Genomic DNA, 27,473 nt, shown 5'->3' with positions numbered 1-27,473 from the left:
AGAAAGCAACAGGGCCCAAAATAAGACATTTATTTTCTTTCTTTCTTTTTTTCTTTTCTCTCTCTTTCTTTCTCTTTCTCTCTTTCCTTTCTTTCCTCTCTCTCTCTCTCTCTCTCTCTCTCTCTCTCTTTCTCTCTTTCATTCTCATTAACTGACCCAGATTTGCTCGTTTGGGACCAAAGGCAACACAGAATTTAAAGATCTTTAAAATAAATTATAAAGATCCTAATCCTTGTAATCGCCTTTGGCCCAACGTAACACAGATCATAAGGATCACGACAGAATTAGTGTCTCTGGGACAAGTACAAAATGCCATTTTAGTGTTGATTTTAGAAGAGAAGTCAGACTAATAAATTGCTGTTGCACAAATACTATGGTGAATTAAACAGCTTTAACTTTTTCTATCAGCCACAGGATAAATACAGAAACTACAGTTACATATACATCCAAAGAAGATAGTAACCTAACATATACAGCAAAACTGTGAGTTACTTGTCTTTGTATACTGTAGTCCCATTCCAAGAAATGTTTTTCTTGGTTCAAAATATATAGGGGAGTTTAAAGGGCTATACAGAAAAAAGGTTAAAAATAAAGACAATAAAATGAGGGACAAGAAAAGTAGAAATGCAACAACACTGCTGATACAGAAAAACTGAAGCATCAGCCACAAAGAATTCAAACAAGTCAGTGAGGGGAAAATGGCACAAAAGCCAAACAAAAGCCTTGACACCATATCACCACTCTGAGAGCCTCACTTTGGGTTTTAAGTCAAATACTGAATTAGACTATGCAACCTTTTCTATTTTTATTTTTTATTTTTTTTAATTAAAAAATCCACCAAAATTACTTGTTTGATAGAGTCATATTAAATGACTACAAAAATGTGCAGATCAGTGCCAAATTTTTTGGCAAAGGCTGAATAGCAGACAGTAATCCAAGACACAGACAACCTTGCTTTGAAGCCATCGTTACTCTTCCTGCTGAGACCAGCAGGCTCCCTTCTACCTGTGAGACCAAATCCCAAAATGTACCCAATCTTAACTCCCCCTACTCCCTAAAACCTACCCTTCACTGTCTAAGCCAGCCTCTGGCCAGACCTGATGCCTGGGGTTTGGCCATTTCCGCCTTCCCACCTGATGTTGCTCTCCCTAGTCCCTGCTCTGGTCCCTCAGTTCTCCCAGGCCTAACTTGGCACACTCTCTTCCTCTGTCACCCCAATCAACCCGGCTCCCCTCCCTTTCTAAGCCTTGCCACCTGTGCAGACTCCCAGTTTTCACCTCACCGGGGCCCCTCTCTGCCCTGGGGTCAGCTCTCAGCCCGCCAGGTTCTCTTAGGGGCTCACTCCCCACCTGTCTCCATTCAGTCAGATTGTTCAGTATCCATTTCGCACCAGTAGCGACACCAGGACAGAAGCCCACTCAGTGACCCTCTGCTCCCAGAAACCCTCCGGGCTCCTTAATCGACCCTCCGGGGCGGCAGGGGTCGGTGGTGACTCACCAGAGGACCAGCGGCCGGCAGGGGGGGGCCGGAATGCGCTCACTTCCTAGCGGCGCACCTGCCCCAAGGCTGGAGCGCTGCCCGGCCGGGCCTCCGGCGGATGTTTTCCTTGTCCCCGTGCGTGCAGCGCGTGCCAGCCGCCCCCTCCAGGCCCTGCGAGCTAGCCAGCGCGCCCCTAGGACCCAGCAGGCCAGGTCCTCACCACTCACTCCTTCTCCGGCAGGCACGCATGCGGGCTCGACCCACACCTCTGCACTGCCCACGCCCCCAACTTCTGGAAGAGGACTCCTGGCTCAGCCCAGCCTTTAGCTTTCCAGAAGCCCCTACATGCCTACCTCATCTTTGACACAGGCGTTGGACCTTCACTTCTGTCCCCGTTACCACACACGCACCAATCCCCACTGGGCTCTCTTTCCCTTTGGGATCATCCCCCCACCTTCATGCTCTCCGGCTCCCAGCTCCCTACTCATGTCCGCCCCCTATCGGGCTGGCTCCAGCTTGCAGGAGCAGAAGGTGGTCCAGGGCTCAACCTTCCAGGGTGTCTGCTGGACCCCCTCCAGGAAAGGCGACACAGCTACTGGCCACTGACAAGACCTTTGGGCCCTCGTGCTAGACAGGCCTTCGAATCCACCTGCTCCAGTCCAGACAGCAGGCCCATGTCGTACCCCCCATGCCGCAGCCAACCTCAGAGAACCCTGCTTCAACTGTGAGTTTTTTTCTTGGCACTCTTCTGAAATGGAAAGGGTATCAGACCCGACTAGGGTGAACATGAGGTCCATTGTGCATCTCCATCCACCTCAGCTGTCTTCTTGAAAAAGGACAGCAAGGGAGATTGAGGTGCACTGACAGTCATTTCTGAACAGTGAAGAGGTGACAGGCAGGGTGGCCCTGATGAAGTCAGGCAGAAGCAGTTGTATCTGATGCACTAGGTGGCAGGAAATGAGTCTTGGGAGTAAATGGAACTGAAAACTTAGAAAAACAAAATAAATGCCAAAAAGACTGTCCCTGTGGGAAATACCTGGAACATGGGTCTTTGAAGTGTAGAAAAATGAAAGAAATCCAGTTTGACCAGGGCCTTTAGTGCCAACAAGATGGCTAGCAGAAGAGTGGCGAGAAAGAACTGGAGAGTTCACATGAGCAGAGACGGGAAGAAATGGATCTGAATCCCAATGAGGAAAAACAGGAGACTTAAAGTTAGGTGGCAGGCTGATGAGAAAAGGACAGCTTGTCCCAGGGTAGAGGCGAGGGTGCGGATCTGGGGAAAGCAGGCTTATTGGCAACAGTTTCTCAAAACAGACATTCAGAAGTCAACACAAGGGCCAAAACCAAAATGCCCCTGGAGGTAACTGCTTTTGAAAGAGGTGGGAAAGCTGACATGGAGCAGGGGTCCCCATCCCCCAGGCCACAGGCCAGTACTAGTCCATGGCCTATTAGGAAATGGCAGCAAAGCAGGAGGTGAGCAGTGGGTGAGTGAGCATTATCGCCTGAGCTCCTCCTGTCAGATCAGCAGCGGCACAAGATTCTCACAGGAGTGCAAACCCTACTGTGAGCTCCACATCTAAGGGATCTAGGTTGTGTGCTCCATATGAGAATCTAACGCCTGATAATCTGAGGTAGAACAGTTTCACCCCAAACTCATCCCCTACCCCTCCCACCCTCCACCTATGCTAATACCCCTTCCATCCGCTGGTGGAAAACTTGTCTTCCACAAAACCAGTCCCTGGTACCAAAAAGGTTGGGGACTGTTGACATGGAGCATGACTGTGAAAGGGGCAAAGGCCTATGCCAGGAGGGAGCCATCCCCAACAGAAGCCCTCAGCTACACACAAACTGCTTACTGTCATTCAAAGAAATGAATGTCACCCATTTTGCCTCGAGCTTTAGTACCAATCACAGCAACTGCTATTTTCTGATGCTTATGCACCAGAGATGGTGATAAGAGCACTGCACACATCATCTTATTTAATCCTCATAACAGCCTGATGAGTCGGCAATACTACTCACGATTTATAGATGAGCAAACAGGCTCAGCAAGGTGAAATAATCTGGCCAGGTCACACAGCTAAGTGAAGTCAGGTTCTGAATCCAAGGAAGCTAATTCTATAGCCTAAGCTCTCAATCATCCATCCTGAGATCCTCCAGAACCTGTGGGAAACTCAAAGGAGGATGCTAAATGACAAATTCCTAAAAACCTCACTCCATTACATATGGAAGGAGAGGACACCTCTGTGAAACTGGAGTGATTCCTCCCATTAGGGCACTTAGAGATGCTCCTCTTTGAAAGGGGGAAAGAACCATGCCCAGGTGTGGGCTGATCCCGAATCTGCTGTATGTTTGAGGGTGATAAGCAATGGACAGTTCACCTCTGGAATGCCTGAGGAAGAGACCTCTATCATCTCTGAGGGGCAGCCCTATTTCTTGGATACATTAGGGAAACCCTGCCCTAGTGTCTGAGGGAAACAGTCTCCACTTCAGGTGCCTGCTCACTCTCCTGAAGCCTCTGGCCGTCGCACCCTATTGCAGCTCCTGGGTTTGGCTGGGGCACAGGATTAACCATCCCCAGGAAATGCCTCCCTCCGGTCCAGGCAGGGATCCCAGCATACACACCCCTGGTGGTGGTAGTGGGGGAGAAAAGGGGAAGGTGGAATGCTTCCTTCTCTCCAGGTCAGGGAAGAGATTTGGAGACCATCTGGGGGCCCTCACCCCCTCCTACCTCCTTGCTGGGGAAGTGCCCAATCCAGTGCCCCCTCCATGGCCACCTCCCTCCCTCTAGCTGTGCCGGGGCATGAATCAGCTCTCACAGCTTGTTAAAGCTAGATCTCTTGTTTTCATGCCCTCACCTCAGGAAACAGAGTTACAGCTTTTCCAGCTCTGCTCAGCAGGGGGCCAGGGTCCTCACTTTATAAACATCCCCAGCCTGTGAGAGCAGAGGGCAGGGAGATAGTGTGAGACAGAAGCCCAGGGAAGAAAGAGAGAAACTAAGACTCAAGGAGCAACGCAAAGCAAAGTCAAGGAGTCAAGACTAGAGCAGCTGAGCAGAGGCCAAGGTCCGAGAGGGCTGTGCTGCAGCAATGGCCCTGAGGATGCTCTGGGCTGGACAGGCCAAGGGGATCGTAGGAGGCTGGGGAATCATCTGCTTGGTGATGTCTCTACTCCTCCTGCACCCAGGAGTCTACAGCAAGTGTTACTTCCAAGCTCAAGGTAAAGTGGGGTGAGGTGTTAGGAAAGGAGGAGGAACAGAGAGGGCACGGGGAGGACAGGGCCTTAGAGATGATCCTGTGTCAGAATACCCAGGCTCCCTCCAGCTGTGAAACAGGAAAGAAAAACGAAATATGGGGATAGTACATACTTATTTTCTCCACCCAAGACCAGAAGATACTCTGCCTCTCATCAGCACTCCTACACTCACTAACATTTCCCTTTCTTCCCTAGCCCCCTGTCACTATGAGGGGAAATATTTCACCCTGGGTGAGTCTTGGCTCCGCAAGGACTGTTTCCATTGCACCTGTCTGCATCCTGTCGGTGTGGGCTGCTGTGACACGTGAGTGACTAAAGATGGCCAGAGAATGACTCTGATTTGAGTGACTGAAGGATGATCCGGGAGTGACTGGATTGCTGTGATGTAAGAATGAACAGAAGAGCAGTACGAGATGGGCTGACCCTGAAGGGACCACGACTAATGTGAAAGATAAGGCTTCAGGCTATAACTCGGGGGAGGTTGGGTTGGACCTGGAGAGAGAATATTCCTGTTACGTAACAAAAAAGCCTACATATGGTAGGTGAGAGCTTAGTTAGGAGGACCAAGGGGCCACTCAGGGAGACTCTCGGGGGAAAGCTGTGAGAGAGGGAACGTCGGCAGGGATAAAGGCAGGCTTTCACTGTGCTGACTCCTTCCCCCATCCTTGGTTCCTCAGGTCCCAGCATCCCATCGACTTCCCGGCTGGGTGTGAGGTACGTCAGGAGGCAGGAACCTGCCAGTTCTCGTTGGTGCAAAAATCTGACCCTCGGCTACCCTGCAAAGGGGGAGGGCCCGACCCAGAGTGGGGCTCAGCCAACACCCCTGTTCCTGGGGCTCCTGCTCCCCACTCCAGCTAAACTCAACTGATCACCCATCTGCTGACTGCTCACTGCTGCTGCCACTTCCAGGGAAACCACTAGCAGCTGCCAATGTATTCCGAATAAATAAATTAATGCTATGGCTGAAAGGCTGACTCTCATTGTCTGCGCCATTGGACCTCAGGTGGAAAAAGTGGGTCCCACTAGAGTCCAGGTGCTGAGTTCTCAGTATCCAGAAGGAACTAGCACCAGGGTGGGCCAGTTTCAGATGGTTATGGTGCTTGTGCTGGGGCCTGGGGCAGCATATGAGGCCAGGGTGGGGCTGGTAGGCAGCACCTTGATGGGGAGGTCCCAGCTGAAGGTGTCTACAGGTACTTGCTCAGGACCTGTCCAGGTGGTAGGTTCAGGCTGTTCCACAGGGGGAAGAAGTACCAGTCCTGGTTCTCGGGATGTTACAAATTCAAAATGCAATCTCCACTTCAAGGACACTATGGAGAAGAAGATTAAGGTAGAAGCATTAGAAGCCAGCAAGAGTAAAAACCAATGACAGGATACAGATACAAATGAGAAAAAGAAAAACCTGTATTCAGGAAGACAGGGAAAAGTCACAGAGCAGGGAGCTGTGACTAAGGGTTTTTCTGAAGCAATCGGGTATTATTAACCATAGGTGTGGGCTGAAGATAGCAGTATTAAGTACCTAATCACCCCAGAGTGAGGCAGTCAGGTCTAGGAAGCATGAAGTAATCAAAAATCAGTGTATCACAGGGTCCTGGTAGGTAGGCACGGGGAAGGAGTTCTACCAAGTCATTAGGAGTTTAGGGGTCAGTGCATCTAAGAAACGAGTAGAGGTTGAAGGTCTGAGAAAGCGTTCAGGGTCAGAGGCTGGACGTAGGTATGTCTGGGAGTGTGTATAAGGAATCAGGATCCATTATACCCTCCCTAAGCACAGCATTTTACTGTCCCCCTCTCCCTTCTTCAGTAACAGTCAGGGTCTCACCAATGGCTGTGCAGAAGCCTGGGGTGGAGCTGAGAGGGATTGGGAGGGAGAAGCTGGTTCTGGTTGTATGTAGGCAGGATTCCTGGTGCCGGGCATGAGTCACATGCGACACAGAGGGGACACCCCCTGCCCCACGTCGCCGCTGGTACTCAGGCTGTACACGCTCCTCGGTCTGTAAGCTTACTGAAAACTGGAAGCAAAAGAGAGGTGTGTGCTAACAGGAAGTGCTGATTGTAGATGAGATGACAGCCCAACCTCAAGCTGTTTTACAAGGGACCCTGAATGACCCCACTATCCCCTTCTACATGCTACCCCTCTTTATACAAGCATTCCACCCTAGCCCTTCAGCCCCAGCACCCCAGAAGTTCTGTTCCCTTCTTACCTGCAAACAAGCTACAGTTCCTTCCCCTAAGTTTAAGGTCCCCACCACGTCTTCACCAAGTCTGTACACAGATTTGAAGATGCCAAATGTCCCAACTTTCCCTCGGCCATCGCTGATATTGTATAGATCTGGGGAGAATAGGACACTATAAGCCTGGAGACTACACACTGGGAAACGTCCAGAACTGGGCACCAGAGGGTAAAAGGTGAGATTTTTCTTTATAATTGGAGGTGTGAGGTATCAGTGGATCCACAGAAGTGTGTGGTGGTTAGGAGATCGTCTCTGAGATGGGAATATAATGAGGGGACGGATGGGGTGGGACAATTCTGAAAGAATTCTCACGGAGGCTGCGGCAGGATGTGGCAGCCATTAGGCGCTCCCCAGCCAGCTCAGCTAGCCATGAATCCTTCTTCCCACCTTCATCCTCCTCCAAGAATGGACTGGATGGGGCAACAGCCTCATCCTGGGGAAATCGTACATCCTGAAGGCCTAGAGAAAGAATGAGTGGAGAGGTAATGCTGAGAGGGAACAGAAATGAGAGCAGAGGTTAGGGTTTTGGATTCCAACCTGAGACAGCTGAAGGTAAGGGGTGCCAGGGCTGAGGTATACATCTCTATCTCCAGAACCCTCCCTCCCTTTCCAACTCCCTAGCACTGTTACTGAGACCAGGAGTTTCCCTGCAGCCCCTCTAGCAAGCCCTCTAAGACAACTTCTGCTTTGGCATGGCCCTTCCCCAGCCCTTCCCTCCAGGAACCCTTGCTTACCAGTCAGCACAAGAACCCTCAGAGGGACTCTGAGTAAAGTGATGGGGGAGTTGACACGCTGGCAGCCAATGGTCAGTTTGTAGACGTACTTGACTGACTGACCCCGAAAGGAGGGTGGTCCCTCTATGGGCAGCACTTCACTGTAGGAGTCTGGTTGGGAAGTAGTTGTCAGGGCAGCCAGAGGCACCAGAGGAGTCCTCCCTCCAGGAGACTTAGAGGGCAAGTCAGGGATGGGGACAATCACTCACATGATTTGGACTCTCCAGGATCTAGCCTCAGGTCACAGAATAGAATTTTTGGTGGAGTAGAAAGAATACACTGACCCCTCTCACCTGAAAAAGGTAAGAATGACTGTAATTTAATGACCCATTGTCCAGTACTGAACAAGATGAGCACAGCAAGCGGAGACAGCGAAAGGCTGCCAGGCCCTCTTTCCCTGCTGTGAAATGGGAATGGTCTTCTACCCCCAAAGTAATAGTCACGCTCTCCCACATCTCCAGCATGACAGGGACTATAAGAACAACAACAAATGCCAGGCGTGGTGGCTCACACCTGTAATCTCAGCACTTCAGGAGGCTGAGGTGGGTGGATCATGAGGTTGGGAGTTCAAGACCACCCTGGCCAAGATGGTGAAACCCCATCTCTACTAAAAACTACAAAAATTAGCAGGGCGTGGTGGTGCGCGCCTATAATCCCAGCTACTTGGGAGGCTGAGGCAGGAGAATTGCTTGAACCTGGGTGGCAGAGGTTGCAGTGAGCCAAGATCGTGCCACTGCACTCCAGTCTAGCAACAGAGCAAAACTCCATCTCAAAAAAAAAAAAAAAAAAAAGCAACAATTAACAACTTCACCCATGGGTGACAATGCCTACATACACACCCTGTGCCCCCCTCCCCCAGGCAGACGCCCCTCTCTAACCTCGGTGTGGCAGAAAGACAGTCTGGCTGTCAGGCTGGACATCTGGCTGACTAGAGTCAGGGGGAGGCAGTGCTACTCGACTCTCACTGGCATGGAACTGACAGTGGATTTGGGCACTGGCCCAGGCCAGGGCCTCACTGTGGGAAGAGGAAAAGGAGGCATCAGAGGTAGTTCCTGACCTCACAAATGCTTTCCCAAGCTCCCTATCACACTGTCTTACCCAACAAGGTTAGATGGCTGTCCTAGTGATCAGGAAATCCAGAAGCCCAAAGATAAACCATTAACTAAAGAGTAGCAGACTGTGGGTAAAAGGGGGAATGGGGGTGGGGAAGGAAAGTGCACAGCTATGTCATCCACATCTTCTGTTAAAGATCCCTCTCCAACAATGAGAGCACAATAAGCAAGAGGAGGTGGTATCACTACAGGACAACCTGAACTCTGCCTAAGCACCAGAGATAATCTGGCATCTTCCCAAAAGGGCCAACACCTTCAGGGTCAGCATCCCCACCTGGATGCAGAAGTGGCCGTGGGGGGAAGGGGGTTGGTGACGGTCACGACACACTCCAGCGCCTCCCCAGCCAAAAATACAGGACCCCGGCTTAGCTCTGCTACCACTTCAATCATGGCAGCTCCGGAATCAGATCTAGAAGGAAACAAGGCAGGGCGGAGGTCAGCACCATGACCAAGAGGGGCGTATCAGCGAGCACCTAGGACTGAGGGCTGAGGACTGAGGACTAAGGACAGGGGTGGTCAGCACCGTGGTGCCCGAAAGAGCGCCTGGATATAAGAGGGGTAAGCGGGTGGGAGGGAGTGGGCTGTAGACTCAGTCTTGCCCAGCGGGAGGGCGTCGCTCTGGGCCCTAGACTCCGCCCCTGTGCGCCGGGTTCTTCTCCCTGGGCACCCCCGCCCCCCGGAGCTCGCAGGCTGGCCTCCGCTCCCCCTTCCCTCAGGATTCCACGTCCCAGCCCAAGACCACAGCCGCCAGTCACCTCGCATGGTCGACACTAGAGATTGGCACCCCAAGGCCTCACCTGCCCGCCCCTCCGGGACCCGGCCGGGTGCTTGGCGGCGGCGACGCGGTCGGTTGCGTCCCCGAGGCGGCAGAGGCGGGACTTCCCTTCGGTCCCCCACCCCTCCGCGGAGCCCCTTCCGGCCGGAAGTGCCGGGCCGGCCAAACCGGAAAGGGTTCGGATCGTCCCGGTGCCCAGGGTCACCTTCCCACGGGCTGGCCCCTGGGCGCGGGCGCTCCCCCGGAGCTGGCCAGCGGGACCTGACGTCCAACCCTGGGGCACCCGGTGCCTTGGTACAGGGGCCCGGCAGAGGTCGCTGCAAGGTCCCGGGGGCGGTGCCTTGAGGGCCAGTCCCGGGGGCGGTGCCTGGTGGGCTGGCCCCACGGCTCCTCCCCTTTCCGCGGGCCCAGTGGCCCTTTGACCGGGCGAGCTAATCAATGACGACGAGGCCCGACCCTTCCCGTCCGGGACTTACAGAGACTACCGAAGGAGAGTCCAAGGCGGTTTCATTGCTGTCGCTGCCGCCACTGAAGCAAGAGCTCCCCGACTCCACAGAAATCCCAGTTCATCTAAGCGTTCCCCACCGCCCGGCCCTCCGCGACCATACCTAACCACCACTGGCGCCCGCATCTGGAATAGGCTGGAGAGATACTTAGTATCTGAGGGCTCGGGACCTGAGGCCATCCAGGTCATGGGAACCCAGGATCCAGGGAACATGGGAACCGGCGTCCCAGCCTCGGAGCAGATCAGCTGTGCCAAAGAGGATCCACAGGTTTATTGCTCTAAAGAGACTGGCAGCGTCGAGGATGTGGAGGTTACAGACTGCAAGAGTCCCCAAGACAACCGACCCCAAAAACAGACGGGCTGCTGCAATCCGGAGGACTCTGGGCAGCTGATGGCTTCCTATGAGGGTAAAGCTATGGGCTACCAGGTGCCTCCCTTTGGCTGGCGCATCTGCCTGGCTCATGAGTTTACAGAAAAGAGGAAACCCTTTCAAGCTAATAACGTCTCGCTAAGCAACATGATAAAGCATATAGGCATGGGCTTGAGGTGAGTAGACTCCATTCCCTAGAATGCCTTTGGCTTCACTTTGTTCCAGCTCAAGACTTCTAGCAGAGGTGGGAAAGGGTGAGAAAGCAGTTGGGCTTCTTGTCCCAGTGAAGTGGCTCCTATCCCTGGCATATTTTAGGACTGTGGTTTTAGATAGTGAGACCAGGTCACATCTCTTTGCAACCCCCTTCCTACCAGTATTTTGTCTTTTTAGAAGGAAAGGGTAGGAACATTTGGTCATACAGTCAGCCTTTCCCATTCAGGCTCCTTCTCACATACTGGTTCCAATGACTTCCCTCTGGGATTAGCTATACTTTATGGCAAAGTAGCAAAGGATAGTCTGGCTGCTGTGATACTAACACAATGTTGTTTTATTTAGGGGCAGGGGGGTCTTAAACCCTTATTTCCCGTGAGCAGCTGAGGCATTCTCTGTACCTCATTAGGCACACTGTTAGAGTCCCAACATGACTGCCTCTTTCCTCAAGCTTTAGCTCCAGGGAGAAGATGAGAGCCTCCCTGCCAGTGATGAGAAAGTGCTGTCACTCTATTCTGGGATAGAGAGCTCTTGATATTAAAAGTCATTTATCAGAGAGGCATTGCCATAGATGTAGAACCCCTCTAGATCCCACTGAGTTCAAAGACTAGTGATGAGGAGCCATTAACAGGATCAGGTGGATGAGGACAGAAAGCATCACCCTGAGGTCATCCTGACTCAGTCTACACAATAAACACGGAACCAGGGAGGGAGGCATAAAGCTTGGGAAACCCTGCCCTGACAGCTTTTAGAGTAGGAGACCCTTCCTTTCCCCAGTCAGTGCTGTGGGGCTGTGCTGGGGAGGTCAGTTACCTAACCCCAGCCCTGGGGAGTGGGAAGGGCCTGGTGCTGCCTGCACACCTGGCTCCTTTGTTGGTGCCTGTGGGTGGCCTGTAGCACAAAAGAATCATCCCTCCAGGCTGCTTCTGAAATCAATTCAGTCCAACTTTGACCCCAAAAGCTTTTGGGGTCAGAGAGAAGTACACTGAGTTGCATGTGGTGGGGACAATGAAATAAAAATAAGATGGGCATCCTAGCCTCTTAGCCCCTAAATATGAACTGAGTCAGAGGCCTGAAGCTGTGCTCAGCCCCCACACTCTGGCTCCCCATTCCAGGATAGAGTGGGGGTTACTGATACAGGGCTTTGGGAATGAGATGAGTTCCTGTAAGGAGAAGGCACAGGTGAGACAAGGAAGAATTCTAAGTGATAACTCTTGAGTTGGGGTTGAAATTGTGGAGAAGGCCAAATAAGTCAGGAATGGTTAGGGAGTGAGGGCGCTCCTACGCCGGAGCTGAACTGGGGGCACTCTGACTGGGAGCTCCAGCAAGACAGAGTTCTCTGGGCCTTACTTTGGTAAGAGCTCAATTTCAATTGTTCTCCCTTCCAGCCAGAGTCCACTTATTCAGTAATTATTTATTGAGTGCATGTTCTGTGCCAGATAGTCCTTTGTTCTGCCTGTCCTCATAGATTGCAGTTACTATCCCTGGTTGTCCTAATCCTGGGCCGCACCCTCCCTCTACCAGTCCTTTCTGGCCTCTAGTTTCAAAGTCCATTTTTCTCTAAGCTGGCAGAGAGGATTCTCCACCCTGCTGTCATCCCATCCTTTGTCTTCCCTCCTTCTCTTTCCACCCCTAGAATGTACTATCCCTATTCTTTTTTTTTTGAGACAGAGTCTTGCTCTTGTCGCCCAAGCTGGAGTGCAATGGTGCCACCTCAGCTCACTGCAACCTCTGTCTCCTGGGTTCAAGCAATTCTCCTGCCTCAGCCTCCCGGGTAGCTGGGATTACAGGTGCCTGCCACCACGCCAGGCTTATTTTCTTGGTATTTTTAGTAGAGACGGGGGTTTCACCATGTTGGCCAGGCTGGTCTTGAACTCCTGAACTCAGGTGATCTGCCAGCCTCAACCTCCCAAAGTGCTGGGAGTACTGGTATGAACCATCCAGGGACTGCTGTCCCTATTCCTTAATGGCATTTCTCCTCTTCTGCTCCAGTCTGTCTGTTATCTCTCTTGTGCTCCATTGTTCGTATGTTCATTCATTTGTAAATTTGGCAAATATGCATTGACTGCAGACTATGTGTCCTGCCAGGTGCTTAGACCTGAGAGTAATATTCAACTAGCCTTTGTCATTGTCCTGTACCCCAAGGAATTTAAAAATATGTCAGCCCCACACGAGGAACATTGAAATAGCAAGACAATGTCTGATTAGGAATTGAGATGTTTGTATATATGAGTAATAATCATACCTGTACTATATGGCTTTCTTATCTATTATGTCATTTGATCATTCAACCATTCCATGAGATAGCTGGGGCAGGTGGTAACCCCATTTTGTAGATGAGGAAACCAGGACTCAAAGGCTTACTTACCCAATTACTTGGTTAAAAGTGGTGTGACTGGCTGAGCGCAGTAGCTCACACCTGTAATACCAGCACTTTGGGAGGCTGGGGCAGGTGGATAACGAGGACAGGAGATCGAGACCATCCTGGCTAACACGGTGAAACCCCGTCTTTTCTAAAAATACAAAAAAATTAGCCGGGCGAGTAGCACGCGCCTGTAGTCCCAGTTACTCGGGAGACTGAGGCAGGAGAATCGCTTGAACCCGGGAGACGGAAGTTGCAGTGAGCCGAGATCACACTACTGCACTCTAGCCTTGCGACAGAAAGAGACTCTGTCTCAAAAAAAAAAAAAAAAAAAAAAAAAAAAGGTGGTGTGACTGAACAACAGCGGGCATAATGTGGTTAAGTAGGGAGAAGAGTGGAAATGGCAGAGAATCTGGCAGGGCAGGGGCTACTTAGTGAGGACCTATCCGGAATGAGAATTTGTAGGAAATAAGATTAGAAGATAGGCTGAGACAGATGTCAGAGCCTTAAAAACAAAATCATTTGCCTACTGAAAACAGCCTCAATCATTTGCTTCTTGGATATAGGTCTGTAGCAAGCCCAGGAAAATGTTGGGATTTTTTTGAAGGCTTTACTGAAATATTATAAGACAGCAAAATCAGAAAGCTTCACAGTTTAAATGCTTAACTTAAAAAAAAAAAAAAAAAAAGACTTGAAATACCCAGAAATAAATAGAAAAACACTGTCTGTTGGTGAGATGATTTTTTCCCCCTTTCACCTTTCACAATTAGAAAGAAAAATAATCATTTTAAAAAGAAGGCTAGGCTGGGCGCAGTAGCTCACGCCTCTAATCCTAGCACTTTGGGAGGCCAAGGCGGGCAGATCACCTGAGGTCAGGAGTTCGAGACCAGCCTGGCCAACATGGTGAAACTCCATCTCTACTTAAAATACAAAAAAAGCCAAACACAGTGGCTCACGCCTGTAATCCCAGCACTTTGGGAGGCCAAGGTGGGCAGATCACCTGAGGTAGGGAGTTCGAGACCAGCCTGACCAACATGGAGAAACTCCATCTCTACTAAAAATACAAAATGTGCTGGGTGTGGTGGTGCATGGCTGTAATCCTAGCTACTCGGAAGGCTGAGGCAGGAGAATCACTTGCACCCGGGAGGCAGAGGTTGCAGTGAGCAAGATCGCACCATTGTACTCTAGCGTCAACAAGAAGAGCGAAACTCCATCTCCAAAAAAAAAAAAAAAATTGCCGGGTGTCGAGGGCACCTGTAATCCCAGCTACTTGGGAGGCTGACGCAGGAGAAAGGAGAATTGCTTAAACCTGGAAGGTGGAAGTTGCAGTGAGCTGAGACCGCGCCATTGCACTCCAGCCTGGGCAACAAAGAACAAAACTCTGTCTCAAAACAAACAAATAAATAAATAATAAAAATAAAAAGAAGAAAGTTACCCCAAGCAACCTATGCTTGTTTTAGAGGTGGAGGGTTGGGAGTGGAGGCCGTAGGCCGGGAAACCATAAATGGCCCTTTCGACACCTCAGACAGAAGCTCCCGATGTTGGAAGTAAAGCAGTGGTGGAGCTAGAGCGGTAAGGAGAGATCAGAAAGCCCCTTCTAAGGAGACCAAAGGAGAGAAACAAAGGCAGCCCTATACTTCAGCTGGGGTGACTAGGAAGATGAAGGGACCCTGAACTGTAGAGAAATCAAAAGGAAGAGAGGTTTGAAAGCAAATGTCCTTGGACATTTTATTATTGGAGGTCACAGAGAGGCAGGTGACTACAGCCTGTGCAACTGCCTACCTGCCCCCTTCCACTCACATTGCCTCTTGCTCCTCAGGTACCTGCAGTGGTGGTACCGGAAGACCCAGGTGGAAAAGAAGACACCTTTCATCGACATGATCAATTCTGTACCCCTAAGACAAATATATGGTAAGCCTCCCCCATGTCTGCCCTGCTCAGGGAAGGCCCAGCCTCCAGGTCTAAGCTTCCAGGTTATGCAAATTGTACTGTTCCATATCCTCAGTTATCAGAGGAACCAGCCTTTATAGTCTAGAAAGAAATGGGCTAATTTTCCTCTCCAAATACCCCACTAACCATCCTGATTTCTCTAGGTTGTCCTTTGGGTGGCATCGGGGGAGGCACTATTACCCGTGGCTGGAGAGGCCAGTTCTGTCGTTGGCAGCTTAACCCTGGAATGTATCAGCACCGGACGGTCATCGCTGACCAAGTAAGAACCAGGACGTGGAGAGGCCGGGACAATACCTCCCCGGGCCAAGAAGGAAGGACATCTTGGCTAGTGTAGGAGGTAGCAGTTAGATGTGAATATTATTTAAACCAGTAAGTAGTCTCAGGATGCTTCCTGTGTGCCCAGCCCTGTGCTAGGATGTACTATAGGAATAAGACACACACAGACCACACGTTCCTTGAAAGAGTAAACAGCCCTGGCATTTCTCTAGTAAATGCCTCCTGTCTGCCTCACTGCTCCAACCCAACTAGCTGAGCCATCCCCCAACCACAGAAAATGCAGAGAATTCCCAAATCACTTAACCTGGCTGAAAGAACATTTGGTAGGATTAGAAGGGAAAAGAAAACCAAAAGTCTATAAACTCATGGGGAAAAAAATACATGTAGTACAAAGTATTTTCTCACCCTGATTGAGGAACTTTCAGCAAAGTTCAGCTCCTCTACTAATCACTCCCCTGGAGGTCTCTCTGGCTTAGGGTCTAAAAAGCTCCTTCTCTTCCAGGCTTAGATCTCTAGCTTTCTTTCCTTTTCTGAAGCTTGACTTTTTTCCTTTTGCTCCTGCATCACATCTGGGCCTTAAATTGCCAGAAGTATGTGGCCTGCCTTTCATCATGTCTCTCTAGTGACCACCCCTTTTCAGCTGTCTAGGAAGTTCCTCTTTCCTGGCTCGATCATTCAGCCTCGCCTTCAAAGGAAAAATGACTAGCAGATCTTTAGTCCAATTAATGACAGTGCCCTTCCTGGTTCAGGTTTACCAGCCCTGCCTATGTCCCAAGATCCCTCTCTGCCTCATCCCTTAGGTATCCTGAGACAAATTGTTTCCAGAATTGTGACTCCACAAGTAAAGTAATTATTGCATGCTTAACATGTGCTAGACACTGTGCTAGGCTCTTTGTATATTGTTGAATATTAAAAACAATCCTACAAGGCAAGTACCACTATTATACTCATTTTGCAGATGAGGACACTAAGATCCAGAGAGGTTTAGTAACATGCACAAGGTCACAAGGTTGGTAAATGGAAAGGCTTGGATTCAGAACCATTTCTCTCTGTGGTGAAGAGCTTGTGGTCTTAACCATTACGTACCATTCCAACAAAATGAAAAATTATTGTATACAGTTGTCCCTCAGTATCCATGGGGGGCAGGAGGTGGGTCCGGGACCCATTATCCAAGGATGCTCAAGTCTTTTATTTGAAATGGCATATAGTATTTGCAAATAACCTATGCACAACCTCCTATATACTTTAAACCGTCTGTAGATTACTTATAATACCTCATACATTGTTACATAAACCTTTGTCATACCTATTCGGTACAGATGCAACTTTTTTCCTGAATATTTTAGATTCAGTTGGTTGAATCCACTGATGCAGAACTGACAGATACAGAGAGCCAACTGTATACAATAAAAATATTTGGCACAGTTTGTACCAGGGAAAGGGATATTGATCCCTCATAGCTCCTACCATCCAAGAGCTTAACTTTTTTTGAGAAAATAAGACTTAGGGGAAATGGAGACTGTGAGACCACATCAGTGCCAAAAGGAGAGGGATGGATAGTACACTGCAGAAAAAGGGATGGCGCTGCAGATTTCACTCATTTCCTCCACATACGTGCCTTCTGAAGAAGGGTGCATCAGTGAATTAGAAAATGTCTCTACCTTCAGAAGAATCCATAGAACAGTCAGGGACACAGAATGGTCAGCCAATATATTAAAACATAATTCACCAAATGCTAGAATAGAGGGGGAGGGGGGCATACAGAATGACTCACTGCTAGAGGAAGAAGAGCAGGAGGAAGAGATGGCATTTGACCTGGGCTTTGAAGTATGAGAGGTTTCACCACATGGCGAATGAGCATGGGCACAGGCATGGAGGAGAGAATGTAGTATGCTCAAGGAACAGTGAGTATTTTTATATGAGCAGAATATAGGTGCTTGAACAGGTAATGAATCTGATGGGCAGGGAGAGGCCAGCTCAAGAAGGGCCTTGAAAGCCAAATAAGAGTTGAGAATTTAGCCTGAGGGGCATGGGGAGTCACTGAAACATTCTAACCAAGGAATAACATATCTTCATTTGCCTGTGAGAAAGATCACTCTGCTGCGACCCAGATGAAAAGGATCACAGAAAAAGCAGATTGGTTTGGGCTTAAATGACACAGAAAAAGCATGAGATTGGTTTGGGCTTAACACCACCATAGTGAAGGGAGAGAACGCTTAGGAGATAGATGGAGGGGGAGGCAGCAGGACTTGGTGATTCACTGAGCTTGGGGGATGACCTGAAGCTGATGGTGCAGTGGTAACAGTTGCAGGCTCTGAAAGGGGAGGAGCTGATTTGAGGGGAGGGAAGACTTAGTTTGTGGTGCCTGTGGGTTACCCCGTTCCAGCCTATCTGCCCTCTTAAGTTCACAGTGTGCCTGCGTCGGGAAGGGCAGACTGTGTACCAGCAAGTCCTGTCCCTGGAGCGCCCAAATGTCCTGCGCAGCTGGAACTGGGGCCTGTGTGGGTACTTTGCTTTCTACCACGCCCTCTATCCCCGAGCCTGGACTGTCTATCAGCTTCCTGGCCAGAATGTCACCCTCACCTGTCGTCAGATCACACCCATCTTGCCCCATGACTACCAGGTGAGGCCCCCACATCTTCATCTTCCATTGCCCTCCCTTCCCCAGGACCTGCCTCTGCTAGAAACTGCATGGCCTGTGAAAGGGAGGTTGGAGCCATGAGCATCACACTGGCTTCCCAGAACCACCGCCCAGTTGGTTCTGGTCTTCTATGTCCCCTGGTAGGCAGCTTGCCTGGGAATACGGGAAGACGCAAGTGGACAAAAGAGTACACTGGGGAGTATTTGAGTCAGGTCCCTGGTGCGCCCAGGACTGATCCTAAGAGAGTGGGGTCAGGAGGGGCTCTACTGGGACTGTCTGAGTCTAACCTTCTGCCCCCAGGACAGCAGCCTGCCTGTAGGAGTCTTTGTGTGGGATGTGGAAAATGAAGGGGACGAAGCTCTAGATGTGTCCATCATGTTTTCCATGCGGAATGGACTGGGGGGTGGAGACGATGCCCCAGGGGGTTTGTGGAATGAGCCCTTCCATCTGGAGCGTGACGGGGAAACTGTCCAGGGGCTGCTGTTGCATCATCCAACCCTTCCAAACCCCTATACAATGGCTGCGGCTGCACGAGTCACGGTAAGGAAAGAGCCTGCCCTATACCTTAGCCCCTGAATCCCACCCTCAGCCTAGCTCCTGTACCACCTCCACCCCAGCAGAGTTGCTTCATTCACCCTCATCATAGCCTGTAAGCCCCTGGGGCCTGGGAGGTGAGAGTAAGTAAGAGGAGCAGGGGAGCTAGCCGGGATTCAGTGTACTTGTAGAGCCTGCCCTCACAGTCCCTGGCCCCTTCACAGGCAGATACCATGGTAACCCACATCACAGCCTTTGACCCTGATGGCACGGGGCAGCAGGTGTGGCAGGATCTACTTCAGGATGGACAGCTGGACTCTCCCGCTGGTGATGGGGGGTCTGACTGGGAGATGGTGGGAAGAGAGGTTGTCCCTGTCTTGGGACCAGGGGTGGGAGGCCTGGTAATGAGTAAGCCTTGTTTCCATGTTAGGGATCCCTATCCCTGGGGCTGAAGCGGCTCCTGTCCTGAATCCTCTTCTGCCTCTCTCAGGCCAAAGCACCCCCACGCAGAAAGGAGTAGGTGTTGCTGGAGCTGTGTGTGTTTCCAGCAAGTTGCGACCTCGAGGCCAGTGCTGCCTGGAGTTTTCACTGGCTTGGGACATGCCCAGGATCATGTTTGGAGCTAAAGGCCAAGTCCACTACAGGTGAGGGGACCAAGAAAGTATAAGGATCCAAGGCACTGGGGCTCTGACCTGGGGCTTGTGTTCATCCATTTCTTTTCCACCCCAGGCGGTATACAAGGTTCTTTGGCCAGGATGGAGATGCAGCACCTGCCCTCAGCCACTATGCACTGTCCCGATACACAGAGTGGGAAGAGAGGATCTCAGCTTGGCAGAGCCCAGTATTGGATGACAGGTGCCAGTGGGACCCATCTCTTTCCTTTCTCCTAGGCACTCACTCCAAATGGGACACCTCGATTCACTCTCCAACCACCACAGTCAGTAGACTTGCACGGGGATTCATTTGGTGCTGCCACTCTGCTGAACCCCAAAATCCTTTCTATCTTGGGAGGTACATGTTCCTTAAGCTATTTCCTCCCCTCACTCCCCAGATCGTTGCCTGCCTGGTACAAATCCGCGCTGTTTAATGAACTGTATTTCCTGGCCGATGGAGGCACAGTATGGCTGGAAGTTCGTGAGGACTCCCTACCACAGGAGCTGGATGGGAACATGTGTCACCTCCGCCCCACCCTACGGGATTACGGTCGATTTGGCTACCTTGAGGGTACAGGATGCTGGGGGGCTGGGATATGGCAGGCCATCCCCAAGGCAGGATGATGGATTTGCCTACCCCAGTGTACTGGTTAGGGTGAGGGGGTGATAGGTATGGACTGGTGACAGTGACCCACCTCCCACTCTAGAGGACAAGCTAGAGAGGAGTTTGAAGGGGAAGCAGGAATTCTGACAACAGTGTGTCTCATTCATTCCTCCAGGCCAGGAGTACCGCATGTACAACACATATGATGTTCATTTTTATGCTTCCTTTGCCCTCATCATGCTCTGGCCCAAACTTGAGCTCAGCCTACAGTATGACATGGGTGAGGGTCCCTTTTGTGCCACTTCTGCCCTCTAGGATGCCCATACCCCTGAACCTCTGTGATCCCACAGATTGTCTCGTTCCCTTCCCTTCAAACCTATCTGCATGCTGCTTGCTGGTTTCCCACTGGTGTCACACACATAGCTCTGTGCCTTGCCTAAAGCCTGCCCAGTCCCTGCCTCCATTGTGTGTCTGGTTCCCTAGCTCTGGCCACTCTCAGGGAGGACCTGACACGGCGACGGTACCTGATGAGTGGGGTGATGGCACCTGTGAAAAGGAGGAACGTCATCCCCCATGATATTGGGGACCCAGGTAAAAGTCCACCACAGGTCAGCTTCCCTCCCTCAACTTTTGCACCCTCTACCCTACCCACCAATGCAAATGACCCAGGTCCCCTCCTTTCCCACAGATGATGAACCGTGGCTCCGGGTCAATGCATATTTGATCCACGATACTGCTGACTGGAAGGACCTGAACCTGAAATTTGTGCTGCAGGTGTATCGGGACTATTACCTGACGGGTGATCAAAACTTCCTGAAGGACATGTGGCCTGTGTGTCTAGTAAGGGATGCATGTGCAGTGGCTAGTGTGCCAAGGGTATGGCTCATGTTTGGGAAGAGCCTAGCTGGTTGTTGCCTTTCCTTAGTATCTAGATCTTCAGTATCTTGGTCCCTCTCTAGGCTGTGATGGAGTCTGAAATGAAGTTTGACAAGGACCATGATGGACTCATTGAAAATGGAGGCTATGCAGACCAGACCTATGATGGATGGGTGACCACCGGGCCCAGGTTAGTGGGTAGGGGTTTCCAGGAGGCCTGAGTTGGGAAACTGGACACCACGGGATTGTAGGGCTCAAGAAAGAATGACTCATTGTCTGTTACACTGCATGGGAGCGGCTGAAACTGTCAGTCTGACCCCCAAACCCATGTCCTTGATCAGTGCTTACTGTGGAGGACTGTGGCTGGCAGCTGTGGCTGTGATGGTCCAGATGGCTGCTGTGTGTGGGGCACAGGACATCCAGGATAAGTTTTCTTCCATCCTCAGCCGGGGCCAAGAAGCCTATGAGAGATTGCTATGGAACGGTGAGTTCAGGGAGCCTAAGTAGTCTTAAGGCAGCCGTGTGGACAACAGGAGCCTTACTTTGCTCTTCTTCAACTCCAGGCCGCTATTACAACTATGACAGCAGCTCTCAGCCTCAGTCTCGTAGTGTTATGTCTGACCAGTGTGCTGGACAGTGGTTCCTGAAGGCTTGTGGCCTAGGAGAAGGAGATACTGAGGTGAGAGAGTGTAGGAGGAGGAGCCAGAGAGAAAACTGGGTTTTCCTTGGAGGTGGGAAGGAAGTATATGAGACCGTGTTCCTGCCCTTGCCCCTCCAGGTGTTTCCTACCCCACATGTGGTCCGTGCTCTCCAAACTATCTTTGAGCTGAATGTCCAGGCCTTTGCAGGAGGGGCCATGGGGGCTGTGAATGGGATGCAGCCCCATGGTGTCCCTGATAAATCCAGTGTGCAGTCTGATGAAGTCTGGGTGGGTGTGGTCTACGGGCTGGCAGCTACCATGATCCAAGAGGTAATGTACTCCCTTTCCCATCTCTCCACCATCTATATCCTGGCCCAGAAAACTTCCTCAGCCACCAAATTTCTTCAAGGTATAACCCAATGCCATCTTATCCATCCATAAAGCCTCCCATTTTTCCCTGGCATGCATTCCAGCTCCTGCCTTCAGGCTTCTGTCTGTGGGTCATAGTTATCTCCCCCACTTGCTGGGAGCTCCCTGAAGGCAAAGACTCTCCTGTCTCCATCTGGCTATTCAGAGGGTGCCAAGTTAGTATGTATAACTGTCATCTCTCCCAACAGGGCCTGACTTGGGAGGGCTTCCAGACAGCTGAAGGCTGCTACCGTACCGTGTGGGAGCGCCTGGGTCTGGCCTTCCAGACACCAGAGGCATACTGCCAGCAGCGGGTGTTCCGCTCACTGGCCTACATGCGGCCACTGAGCATCTGGGCCATGCAGCTAGCCCTACAACAGCAGCAGCACAAAAAGGCCTCCAGGACAAAAGTCGAGCAGGGCACAGGACTAAGGACAGGGCCTATGTTTGGACCAAAGGAGGCCATGCAACCCTGAGCCCAGAGTGAGCCCTCTGAACTGTGGGAGGAAAGCGCTAACATCCCAGCCTCCAGCCTGGCCTTTCCTCCTTCCCTTCTGAACCTCCTGCAGCCCTGAGCCATCAGGACAATCATACCCCTTCCCTTCTCCCCACCCAACTGTGCCAGTAAATGGGGGTTGAGGGTAACCCAGGCAGCATTAGAATCACTTATTTATTTCTTTCCTCACCCCTTCCCCTCACTTCGTGAAATGTTCAGGGAGGTCAGTTGATTTCCCTAGGTACATTCATGGGGTGACAGACACATGGCTACAAATAAAAGACCCAGAAAGCCAGTAAGTGTGGTGTGTTTGAGCCCTCAAGTCTTTCTGACAGGGCACAGAAGCTGCAGGCAGCCCTCACCCACCTGTTTTTATTCAGACACAGACAGGGAGCCCCCCAAGCTCTTGCTGAGACCCCTCCACATACACTCATATCTAGCCTGAGTATCTGTCCTGCAAGATGACAGAGGGGCTATGGGTGGGAAGCCCTCCCCCCTTTCTTGTGAGATTTGCCTGCAGAAGGAGTATGGGACCGTGGCAGAGAGGCTCCGAGAAGAGGTCAGGGAATAGCCACTCCAGGAGAGGCTCTGTCCTGAGAGCCTGAGACATGTAGTACAGCAGGCAGGAAGAGTTGCCAGGGACCTGGAGTACATGGTCTGAGCCGTCCAGCCACTGGTGTGTGCTGTCTTTCAGCACCTCTGACTGCAGGGTAGGCAGCTCCAGCTGGTAAGGGTCCTCACTGGGGACCTCACGAAGCTGGCGGGACAACACTGAGGAGACAAAGAATCTTCAGAGGCCAACCCAGGCCTCTCCCCTTGCCCATGCCTGAGAGCTATCCTTAAGCCTCTTACCTCCATGCTCAGCTGGCAGGCTCCCTCTTGTGTCAGAGGAGTACATAGCAGGTACAAGGAGGAGGCAGAAGGAGAATAGTAGGACCTAGAGCACAGAAAAAAGGAGAAGAAGAAGGGCTCTGGATTGCACTCCTATCCCTACCAACTGAGCAAAGGATTTCTCCCCTCATCACCATCCTCACCAAGACACAGGTGCTGCTGCTGCTGGTTTTGTTTGATATCTTAATCACCATGGCCTGGAGTTTCCTCAGTTGATCTAGAAGAGACCTAGAGGAAGAGGGGGGCCAGTGGTGAGCATCCTCTGGCCTGGCACCCTAAGACACAATGAAATTCCAGTTCAGGACACCTCCATCTCTGCACTGGATCCTCTCTCTTATTTTCATTCTATTTTTGCAAATGACTTCTTCCTCTCTGTGGACAAAATGCCTAAAGTTCCTCATTAAAACAAAACCAACAACAAAAAACAAAAAAACTTCTCTGCCCTGACTTAACCTCCTTTGCAAATATCATCAGTAGTTCCCCATTGTCTGATCAGCTATGCACAAAATCCTCACCAGGCATTCTTTATGTTCTCTACTTTCTGGCCTAGCTCACCTGTGTTAAGAGTGCCAGCCCAAGAGGACTATGTTGTATTCTCTCTGCCTAGAATGCTTTCCCATGGATTCCCAACCCCAGAATCCTAATTACTATCAAAGCCCATGAAGTCTTTCTTACCCCCTTTCTCTTTCTTGGTACTTATTCTTAGTTACTTATAAATGTATTCCCCACTACTGTATTCTTAGTTACTTGTAAATGTATTCCCCACTACTATGAGCTTCTTGGAATCAGAGACCTAGTGAAGGCCAGGCACAAGACCTAGCATTTGAGATCTGCCCAGTTAGAAATCAAGTGTAAGGCAAGGGAAAGAGTGAGAAAGCATTAAATGAGGGGCACAAGAAGACAGTGGTTCGGAGGGATTCTTACAAATTCTGTTCCTCCAGAAGCTGTACTTTGTTCTGAAGCTCCATATTCTGGGCTGTGTATTTCAAGACCCTGGGGGAAATAAAGATATGGGTATATGACCTGTATCCTCCCTTCAAAAACCTAACACAACTGAGTCTCTCTCCCTTTCATACCTGCTCTCTAAACCCCCAACATACACCTTCTTCTTCCTGCGGCTTTCTTGAGCAGATCTTTTATTTCGAATCTTCCTTCGCACACGTTTCAGAATTTGTTCCTCCATCTGAAAGGAAACAGGGAAACGGATATCATGAGAGGGACTCTAGACCAAGGAGTTGAAAGGCAACTGAGATCAATCTCTTTCCAACGCAGAAATCCCTTCTACAGCTTCCCTGACCAATAGACATTCCGTTTCTTTCTGAATGCCTCCATGGACCAGGTGTTAACCCTAACAAGCCAGACCATTTTAAACAATTAAAAAAAAAAATTGGTGAGGCAATATGCAGGCAACGTGGCTCATGCCTGTAATCCCAACACCTTAGGGAGCTAAGGCAGGAGGATCGCTTGAGCCCAGGAGTTTGAGACCAGCCTGAGCAACACAGTGAAACCTTGTCTCTACTAAAAATAAAACATTAGCTGGGTGTGGTGGCACACAACTGTGGTACCGCTACTCAGGAGGCTGAGGCAGGAGGATGGCTTGAGCCTGAGAGGTCAAAGCTGTAGTGAGCCATGATCTTGTCACTATACTCCAACCTGGGCAATAAAGCAAGAACCTTTTTTTTTTTTTTTTTGGAGACGGAGTTTTGCTCTTGTTACCCAGGCTGGAGTGCAATGGCGCGATCTCGGCTCACCGCAACCTCCGCCTCCTGGGTTCAGGCAATTCTCCTGCCTCAGCCTCCTGAGTAGCTGGGATTACAGGCACGCGCCACCATGCCCAGCTAACTTTTTTGTATTTTAGTAGAGACGGGGTTTCACCATGTTGACCAGGATGGTCTCGATCCCTTGACCTCGCGATCCACCCGCCTCGGCCTCCCAAAGTGCTGGGATTACAGGCTTGAGCCACCGCACCCAACAGACAAACAAAACTTTCTCATCCTGAACCAACAGCTGCCTCCTTATAATTTCTTTTTCTTTTTCTTTTTCTTTTTGAGACAGAGTTTCGCTCTTGTTACCCAGGCTGGAGTGCAATGGTGCAATCTCAGCTCACCGCAACCTCCGCCTCCTGGGTTCAGGCAATTCTCCTGCCTCAGCCTCCTGAGTAGCTGGGACTACAGGCACGCGCCACCATGCCCAGCTAATTTTTTGTATTTTTAGTAGAGACGGGGTTTTACCATGTTGACCAGGATGGTCTCGCTCTCTTGACCTTGTGATCCACCCGCCTTGGCCTCCCAAAGTGCTGGGATTACAGGCGTGAGCCACCGCACCCGGCCTCCTCCTTATAATTTCTATCCATTAGAGTTACCTAGTATCTCTGGGGCCAAATAGAATGAACTGTGTTAGCTATTTTAAGGCACTTAACATTTCCTCAGAGCTTAAAAAAAGAAAAAAAAAAACTTACACAAAATTTTTAACATCTTCTCAGGATAGACTGTATCCTCTTAATATCTGTCAAAGATGGGCTGAAAATTGGACATTAAGATGTGCTCCACCCAGTATAAAGTAAAGCAAAAGAGTCACTTGTGGAGGCAATAACTATTGCTATAGTCTCCAAATTCCATTCATTTTCCTAGTAGCCACATCACACTGCTGATTCATCTTGTACTTTGAAGAAATTAAAATTCCTCACTTTGGTAGCCCCAGGTGGGTAGATCACTTGAGCCCAGGAGTTCGAGACCAGCCTGGCAACAAGGCAAAACTCCATCTCTACTAGAAATACCAAAAAAGATTTTGCTGGGCAGGGTAGTATGCACCTGTAGTCTCAGCTACTCGGGAGGCTGAGGTGGGAGAATCACCTAAGCCCAGAAAGTAAAGGCTGCAGTAAGCCATGATCACACCACTGTACTCCAGCCTGGGCAACAGAGTAAGACCCTGTCAAAAAGAAAAAATTCCCGTAACCTTTTTATTAATGAGCACTGATTTCATCATAGTATCACAGTTCTCTGCTTGTGAAGTTGCTGCTCATTGCTTAAAACTTAAAACTCAGGACTTTACATTTATTCATGTCCTGCTTAGTCCACCCCTGTTGAACTCTAAACATTTTTACCATTCAGCAAGAGGTGGATTACTATCAAGCCAATAAAGTGTCAAGGCCCTTCACTTACACAGTCCTTTCCAAGACCCAATACTAAGTTGTACTGATAATTTTTTTTTTAGAACACCAAAATTTGTATAAGCCCAACAAATACAAGTATCTGCCCTTGCATCTAGCACATTAGGTACCTGCCCCAACTTCTTATTAGCAACAAATCTGCTAATTTTCTCACCTCAATCCTTTCTTAAAGTTAATGATATAAAGTTAACAAAACTGGCCTACTTGGGACGCTTACTCCCTTTCAGCCTTTGCTCAACCAGTGAGAGTCTTACCTTAGTGAGAGGAAGTGTCTCAGGCAGAATAAGCCCCTCCTTCTCCAATAGACCCTTCTCCTCATCTGTCAGTATCAACCTAACCGTCTCCTAGGGTAACAAGAAAGTGGGCAGCAGTTGCATGGGGATGTCAGAGAGGAATTGGGAATCCTGCCCCACCTGAGGAATGTGAGAGTAATCTTCCTGAAAATCAAGTCAAGTACCTGCTCTGCCATTTCCTCCATATGCTGTGGAGTCATCTGGGTCTCTTCTTTTCCAAAGCTCTCACTCTCTACAAAAGGGAAAGTATGAATAGCCAGGCCCATGAATCCTCTCCTCCCAGCAAACTTATTTCAGACTCACCTAGATCCACAGAGACAGCTTCCTGTGGGAGGGAGTAGGTGTGGTCGTGGTGAACAAGGCAGGGGTTGGAGGAGCTGAGAACGTTCAACGATGCTGGGGGACTCAGCAGTGAGCTCAGCAAATCATCCACCTCCCAGTCACTCGGTACCTGCGCAGGGTTTCAATGAACGGGCCTTGACCTATCACCATCCCCTGACCTCATGGACATCCCACGCTTTCCCCAGTCACAACCCCAACCCACCTCTGACAGCGGCAGCTCCCAGTCCAGTGGGGCCCTCACGGCCTCATCGTACGCCGTCCCCAAATCTCCACTTTCCTCTAGCAGGAAGCCCAGCAGGTCTTGGTCACCAGGATTCAATCCTAGCTCCATTTGGGACATCTACGCAAAAGGTGGGCCAGGGGGCCCCAACGTCCGAGGCCCAGACACGAGCCCCAGGCCAGCTGTCGGCCTCTGGCACTTATCTACCGCCCCTCACGGCCGGGCTTCCTCGCCGGGGCTTTCCGTAGCCCTCTCTGGACCCACCTCCCAAGCTCAATTCTCCTCAGCTTCCAACGCAGCGAAAGTGACGCACCCCGCCCCGTCGCATTCTGGGACTTGGAGTTCTCTCCAACTGGGAGGCGGCCTTGGTGCCGCGCCACGTCCCAAGGGCTATGCAAATACAGGGCACGG

At 50.5% G+C, this 27,473-nt stretch overlaps 5 protein-coding genes across 6 annotated transcripts in view; 2 read left to right on the top strand and 3 right to left on the bottom strand.

Moving 5' to 3' along the window:
- NPR2 (natriuretic peptide receptor 2) overlaps positions 1 to 1,907 on the bottom strand; it is a 50,310-nt gene extending 48,403 nt beyond the window's left edge. Inside the window, exon 1 of one of the 2 annotated variants that reach the window (XM_074395036.1) lies at positions 1,833 to 1,907. The gene's annotated coding sequence lies outside the window, so the exon portion shown is untranslated. Of the gene's footprint in view, positions 1 to 1,497; positions 1,580 to 1,832 lie in introns of those variants that run through there. The other variant, XM_074395035.1, reaches the window with a different exon arrangement.
- Positions 1 to 9,739, bottom strand: part of RGP1 (RGP1 homolog, RAB6A GEF complex partner 1) — a 38,267-nt gene extending 28,528 nt beyond the window's left edge. The window contains exons 1-9 of the mRNA XM_010331676.3: positions 9,645 to 9,739; positions 9,122 to 9,256; positions 8,614 to 8,750; positions 7,945 to 8,028; positions 7,697 to 7,846; positions 7,275 to 7,421; positions 6,933 to 7,060; positions 6,551 to 6,740; positions 1,498 to 6,041 (exon numbers count right to left, since the gene is read on the bottom strand). Coding sequence (XP_010329978.1) covers positions 5,818 to 6,041; positions 6,551 to 6,740; positions 6,933 to 7,060; positions 7,275 to 7,421; positions 7,697 to 7,846; positions 7,945 to 8,028; positions 8,614 to 8,750; positions 9,122 to 9,237 — 1,176 coding nt within the window. The 5' untranslated portion in view covers positions 9,238 to 9,256; positions 9,645 to 9,739 and the 3' untranslated portion in view covers positions 1,498 to 5,817. The remainder of the gene's footprint in view (positions 1 to 1,497; positions 6,042 to 6,550; positions 6,741 to 6,932; positions 7,061 to 7,274; positions 7,422 to 7,696; positions 7,847 to 7,944; positions 8,029 to 8,613; positions 8,751 to 9,121; positions 9,257 to 9,644) is intronic.
- Positions 4,569 to 5,592, top strand: MSMP (microseminoprotein, prostate associated). The gene is made up of 3 exons (XM_003943803.4): positions 4,569 to 4,698; positions 4,930 to 5,038; positions 5,412 to 5,592. Exons 1-3 carry the CDS (start codon positions 4,569 to 4,571, stop codon positions 5,590 to 5,592), a joined length of 420 nt encoding a protein of 139 aa, XP_003943852.1.
- A 47-nt stretch (positions 9,740 to 9,786) lies between the features above and the next one.
- GBA2 (glucosylceramidase beta 2) lies at positions 9,787 to 22,446 on the top strand. Its single transcript, XM_003943793.4, has 17 exons — positions 9,787 to 10,673; positions 14,889 to 14,980; positions 15,163 to 15,278; positions 17,700 to 17,918; positions 18,237 to 18,476; positions 18,695 to 18,797; positions 18,961 to 19,114; positions 19,200 to 19,325; positions 19,522 to 19,694; positions 19,903 to 20,007; positions 20,211 to 20,318; positions 20,416 to 20,567; positions 20,687 to 20,793; positions 20,945 to 21,087; positions 21,167 to 21,282; positions 21,382 to 21,573; positions 21,861 to 22,446. Exons 1-17 carry the CDS (start codon positions 10,315 to 10,317, stop codon positions 22,125 to 22,127), a joined length of 2,772 nt encoding a protein of 923 aa, XP_003943842.1. The 5' UTR covers positions 9,787 to 10,314; the 3' UTR covers positions 22,128 to 22,446.
- On the bottom strand, positions 22,304 to 27,449 carry CREB3 (cAMP responsive element binding protein 3). The gene is made up of 9 exons (XM_003943800.4): positions 27,045 to 27,449; positions 26,804 to 26,951; positions 26,665 to 26,732; positions 26,462 to 26,551; positions 24,115 to 24,221; positions 23,963 to 24,031; positions 23,182 to 23,266; positions 23,000 to 23,084; positions 22,304 to 22,918 (listed from the first exon to the last, which is right to left on the bottom strand). Exons 1-9 carry the CDS (start codon positions 27,180 to 27,182, stop codon positions 22,584 to 22,586), a joined length of 1,125 nt encoding a protein of 374 aa, XP_003943849.1. The 5' UTR covers positions 27,183 to 27,449; the 3' UTR covers positions 22,304 to 22,583.
- Positions 27,450 to 27,473: the final 24 nt, after the last annotated feature.

The sequence above is a fragment of the Saimiri boliviensis genome, chromosome 2, assembly GCF_048565385.1.
Source record: "Saimiri boliviensis isolate mSaiBol1 chromosome 2, mSaiBol1.pri, whole genome shotgun sequence".
In the NCBI taxonomy this organism is placed as follows: domain Eukaryota; kingdom Metazoa; phylum Chordata; class Mammalia; order Primates; family Cebidae; genus Saimiri; species Saimiri boliviensis.
Note: the sequence above shows the minus strand (reverse complement) of the source record. Positions and strands in the feature narration are given on the sequence as shown.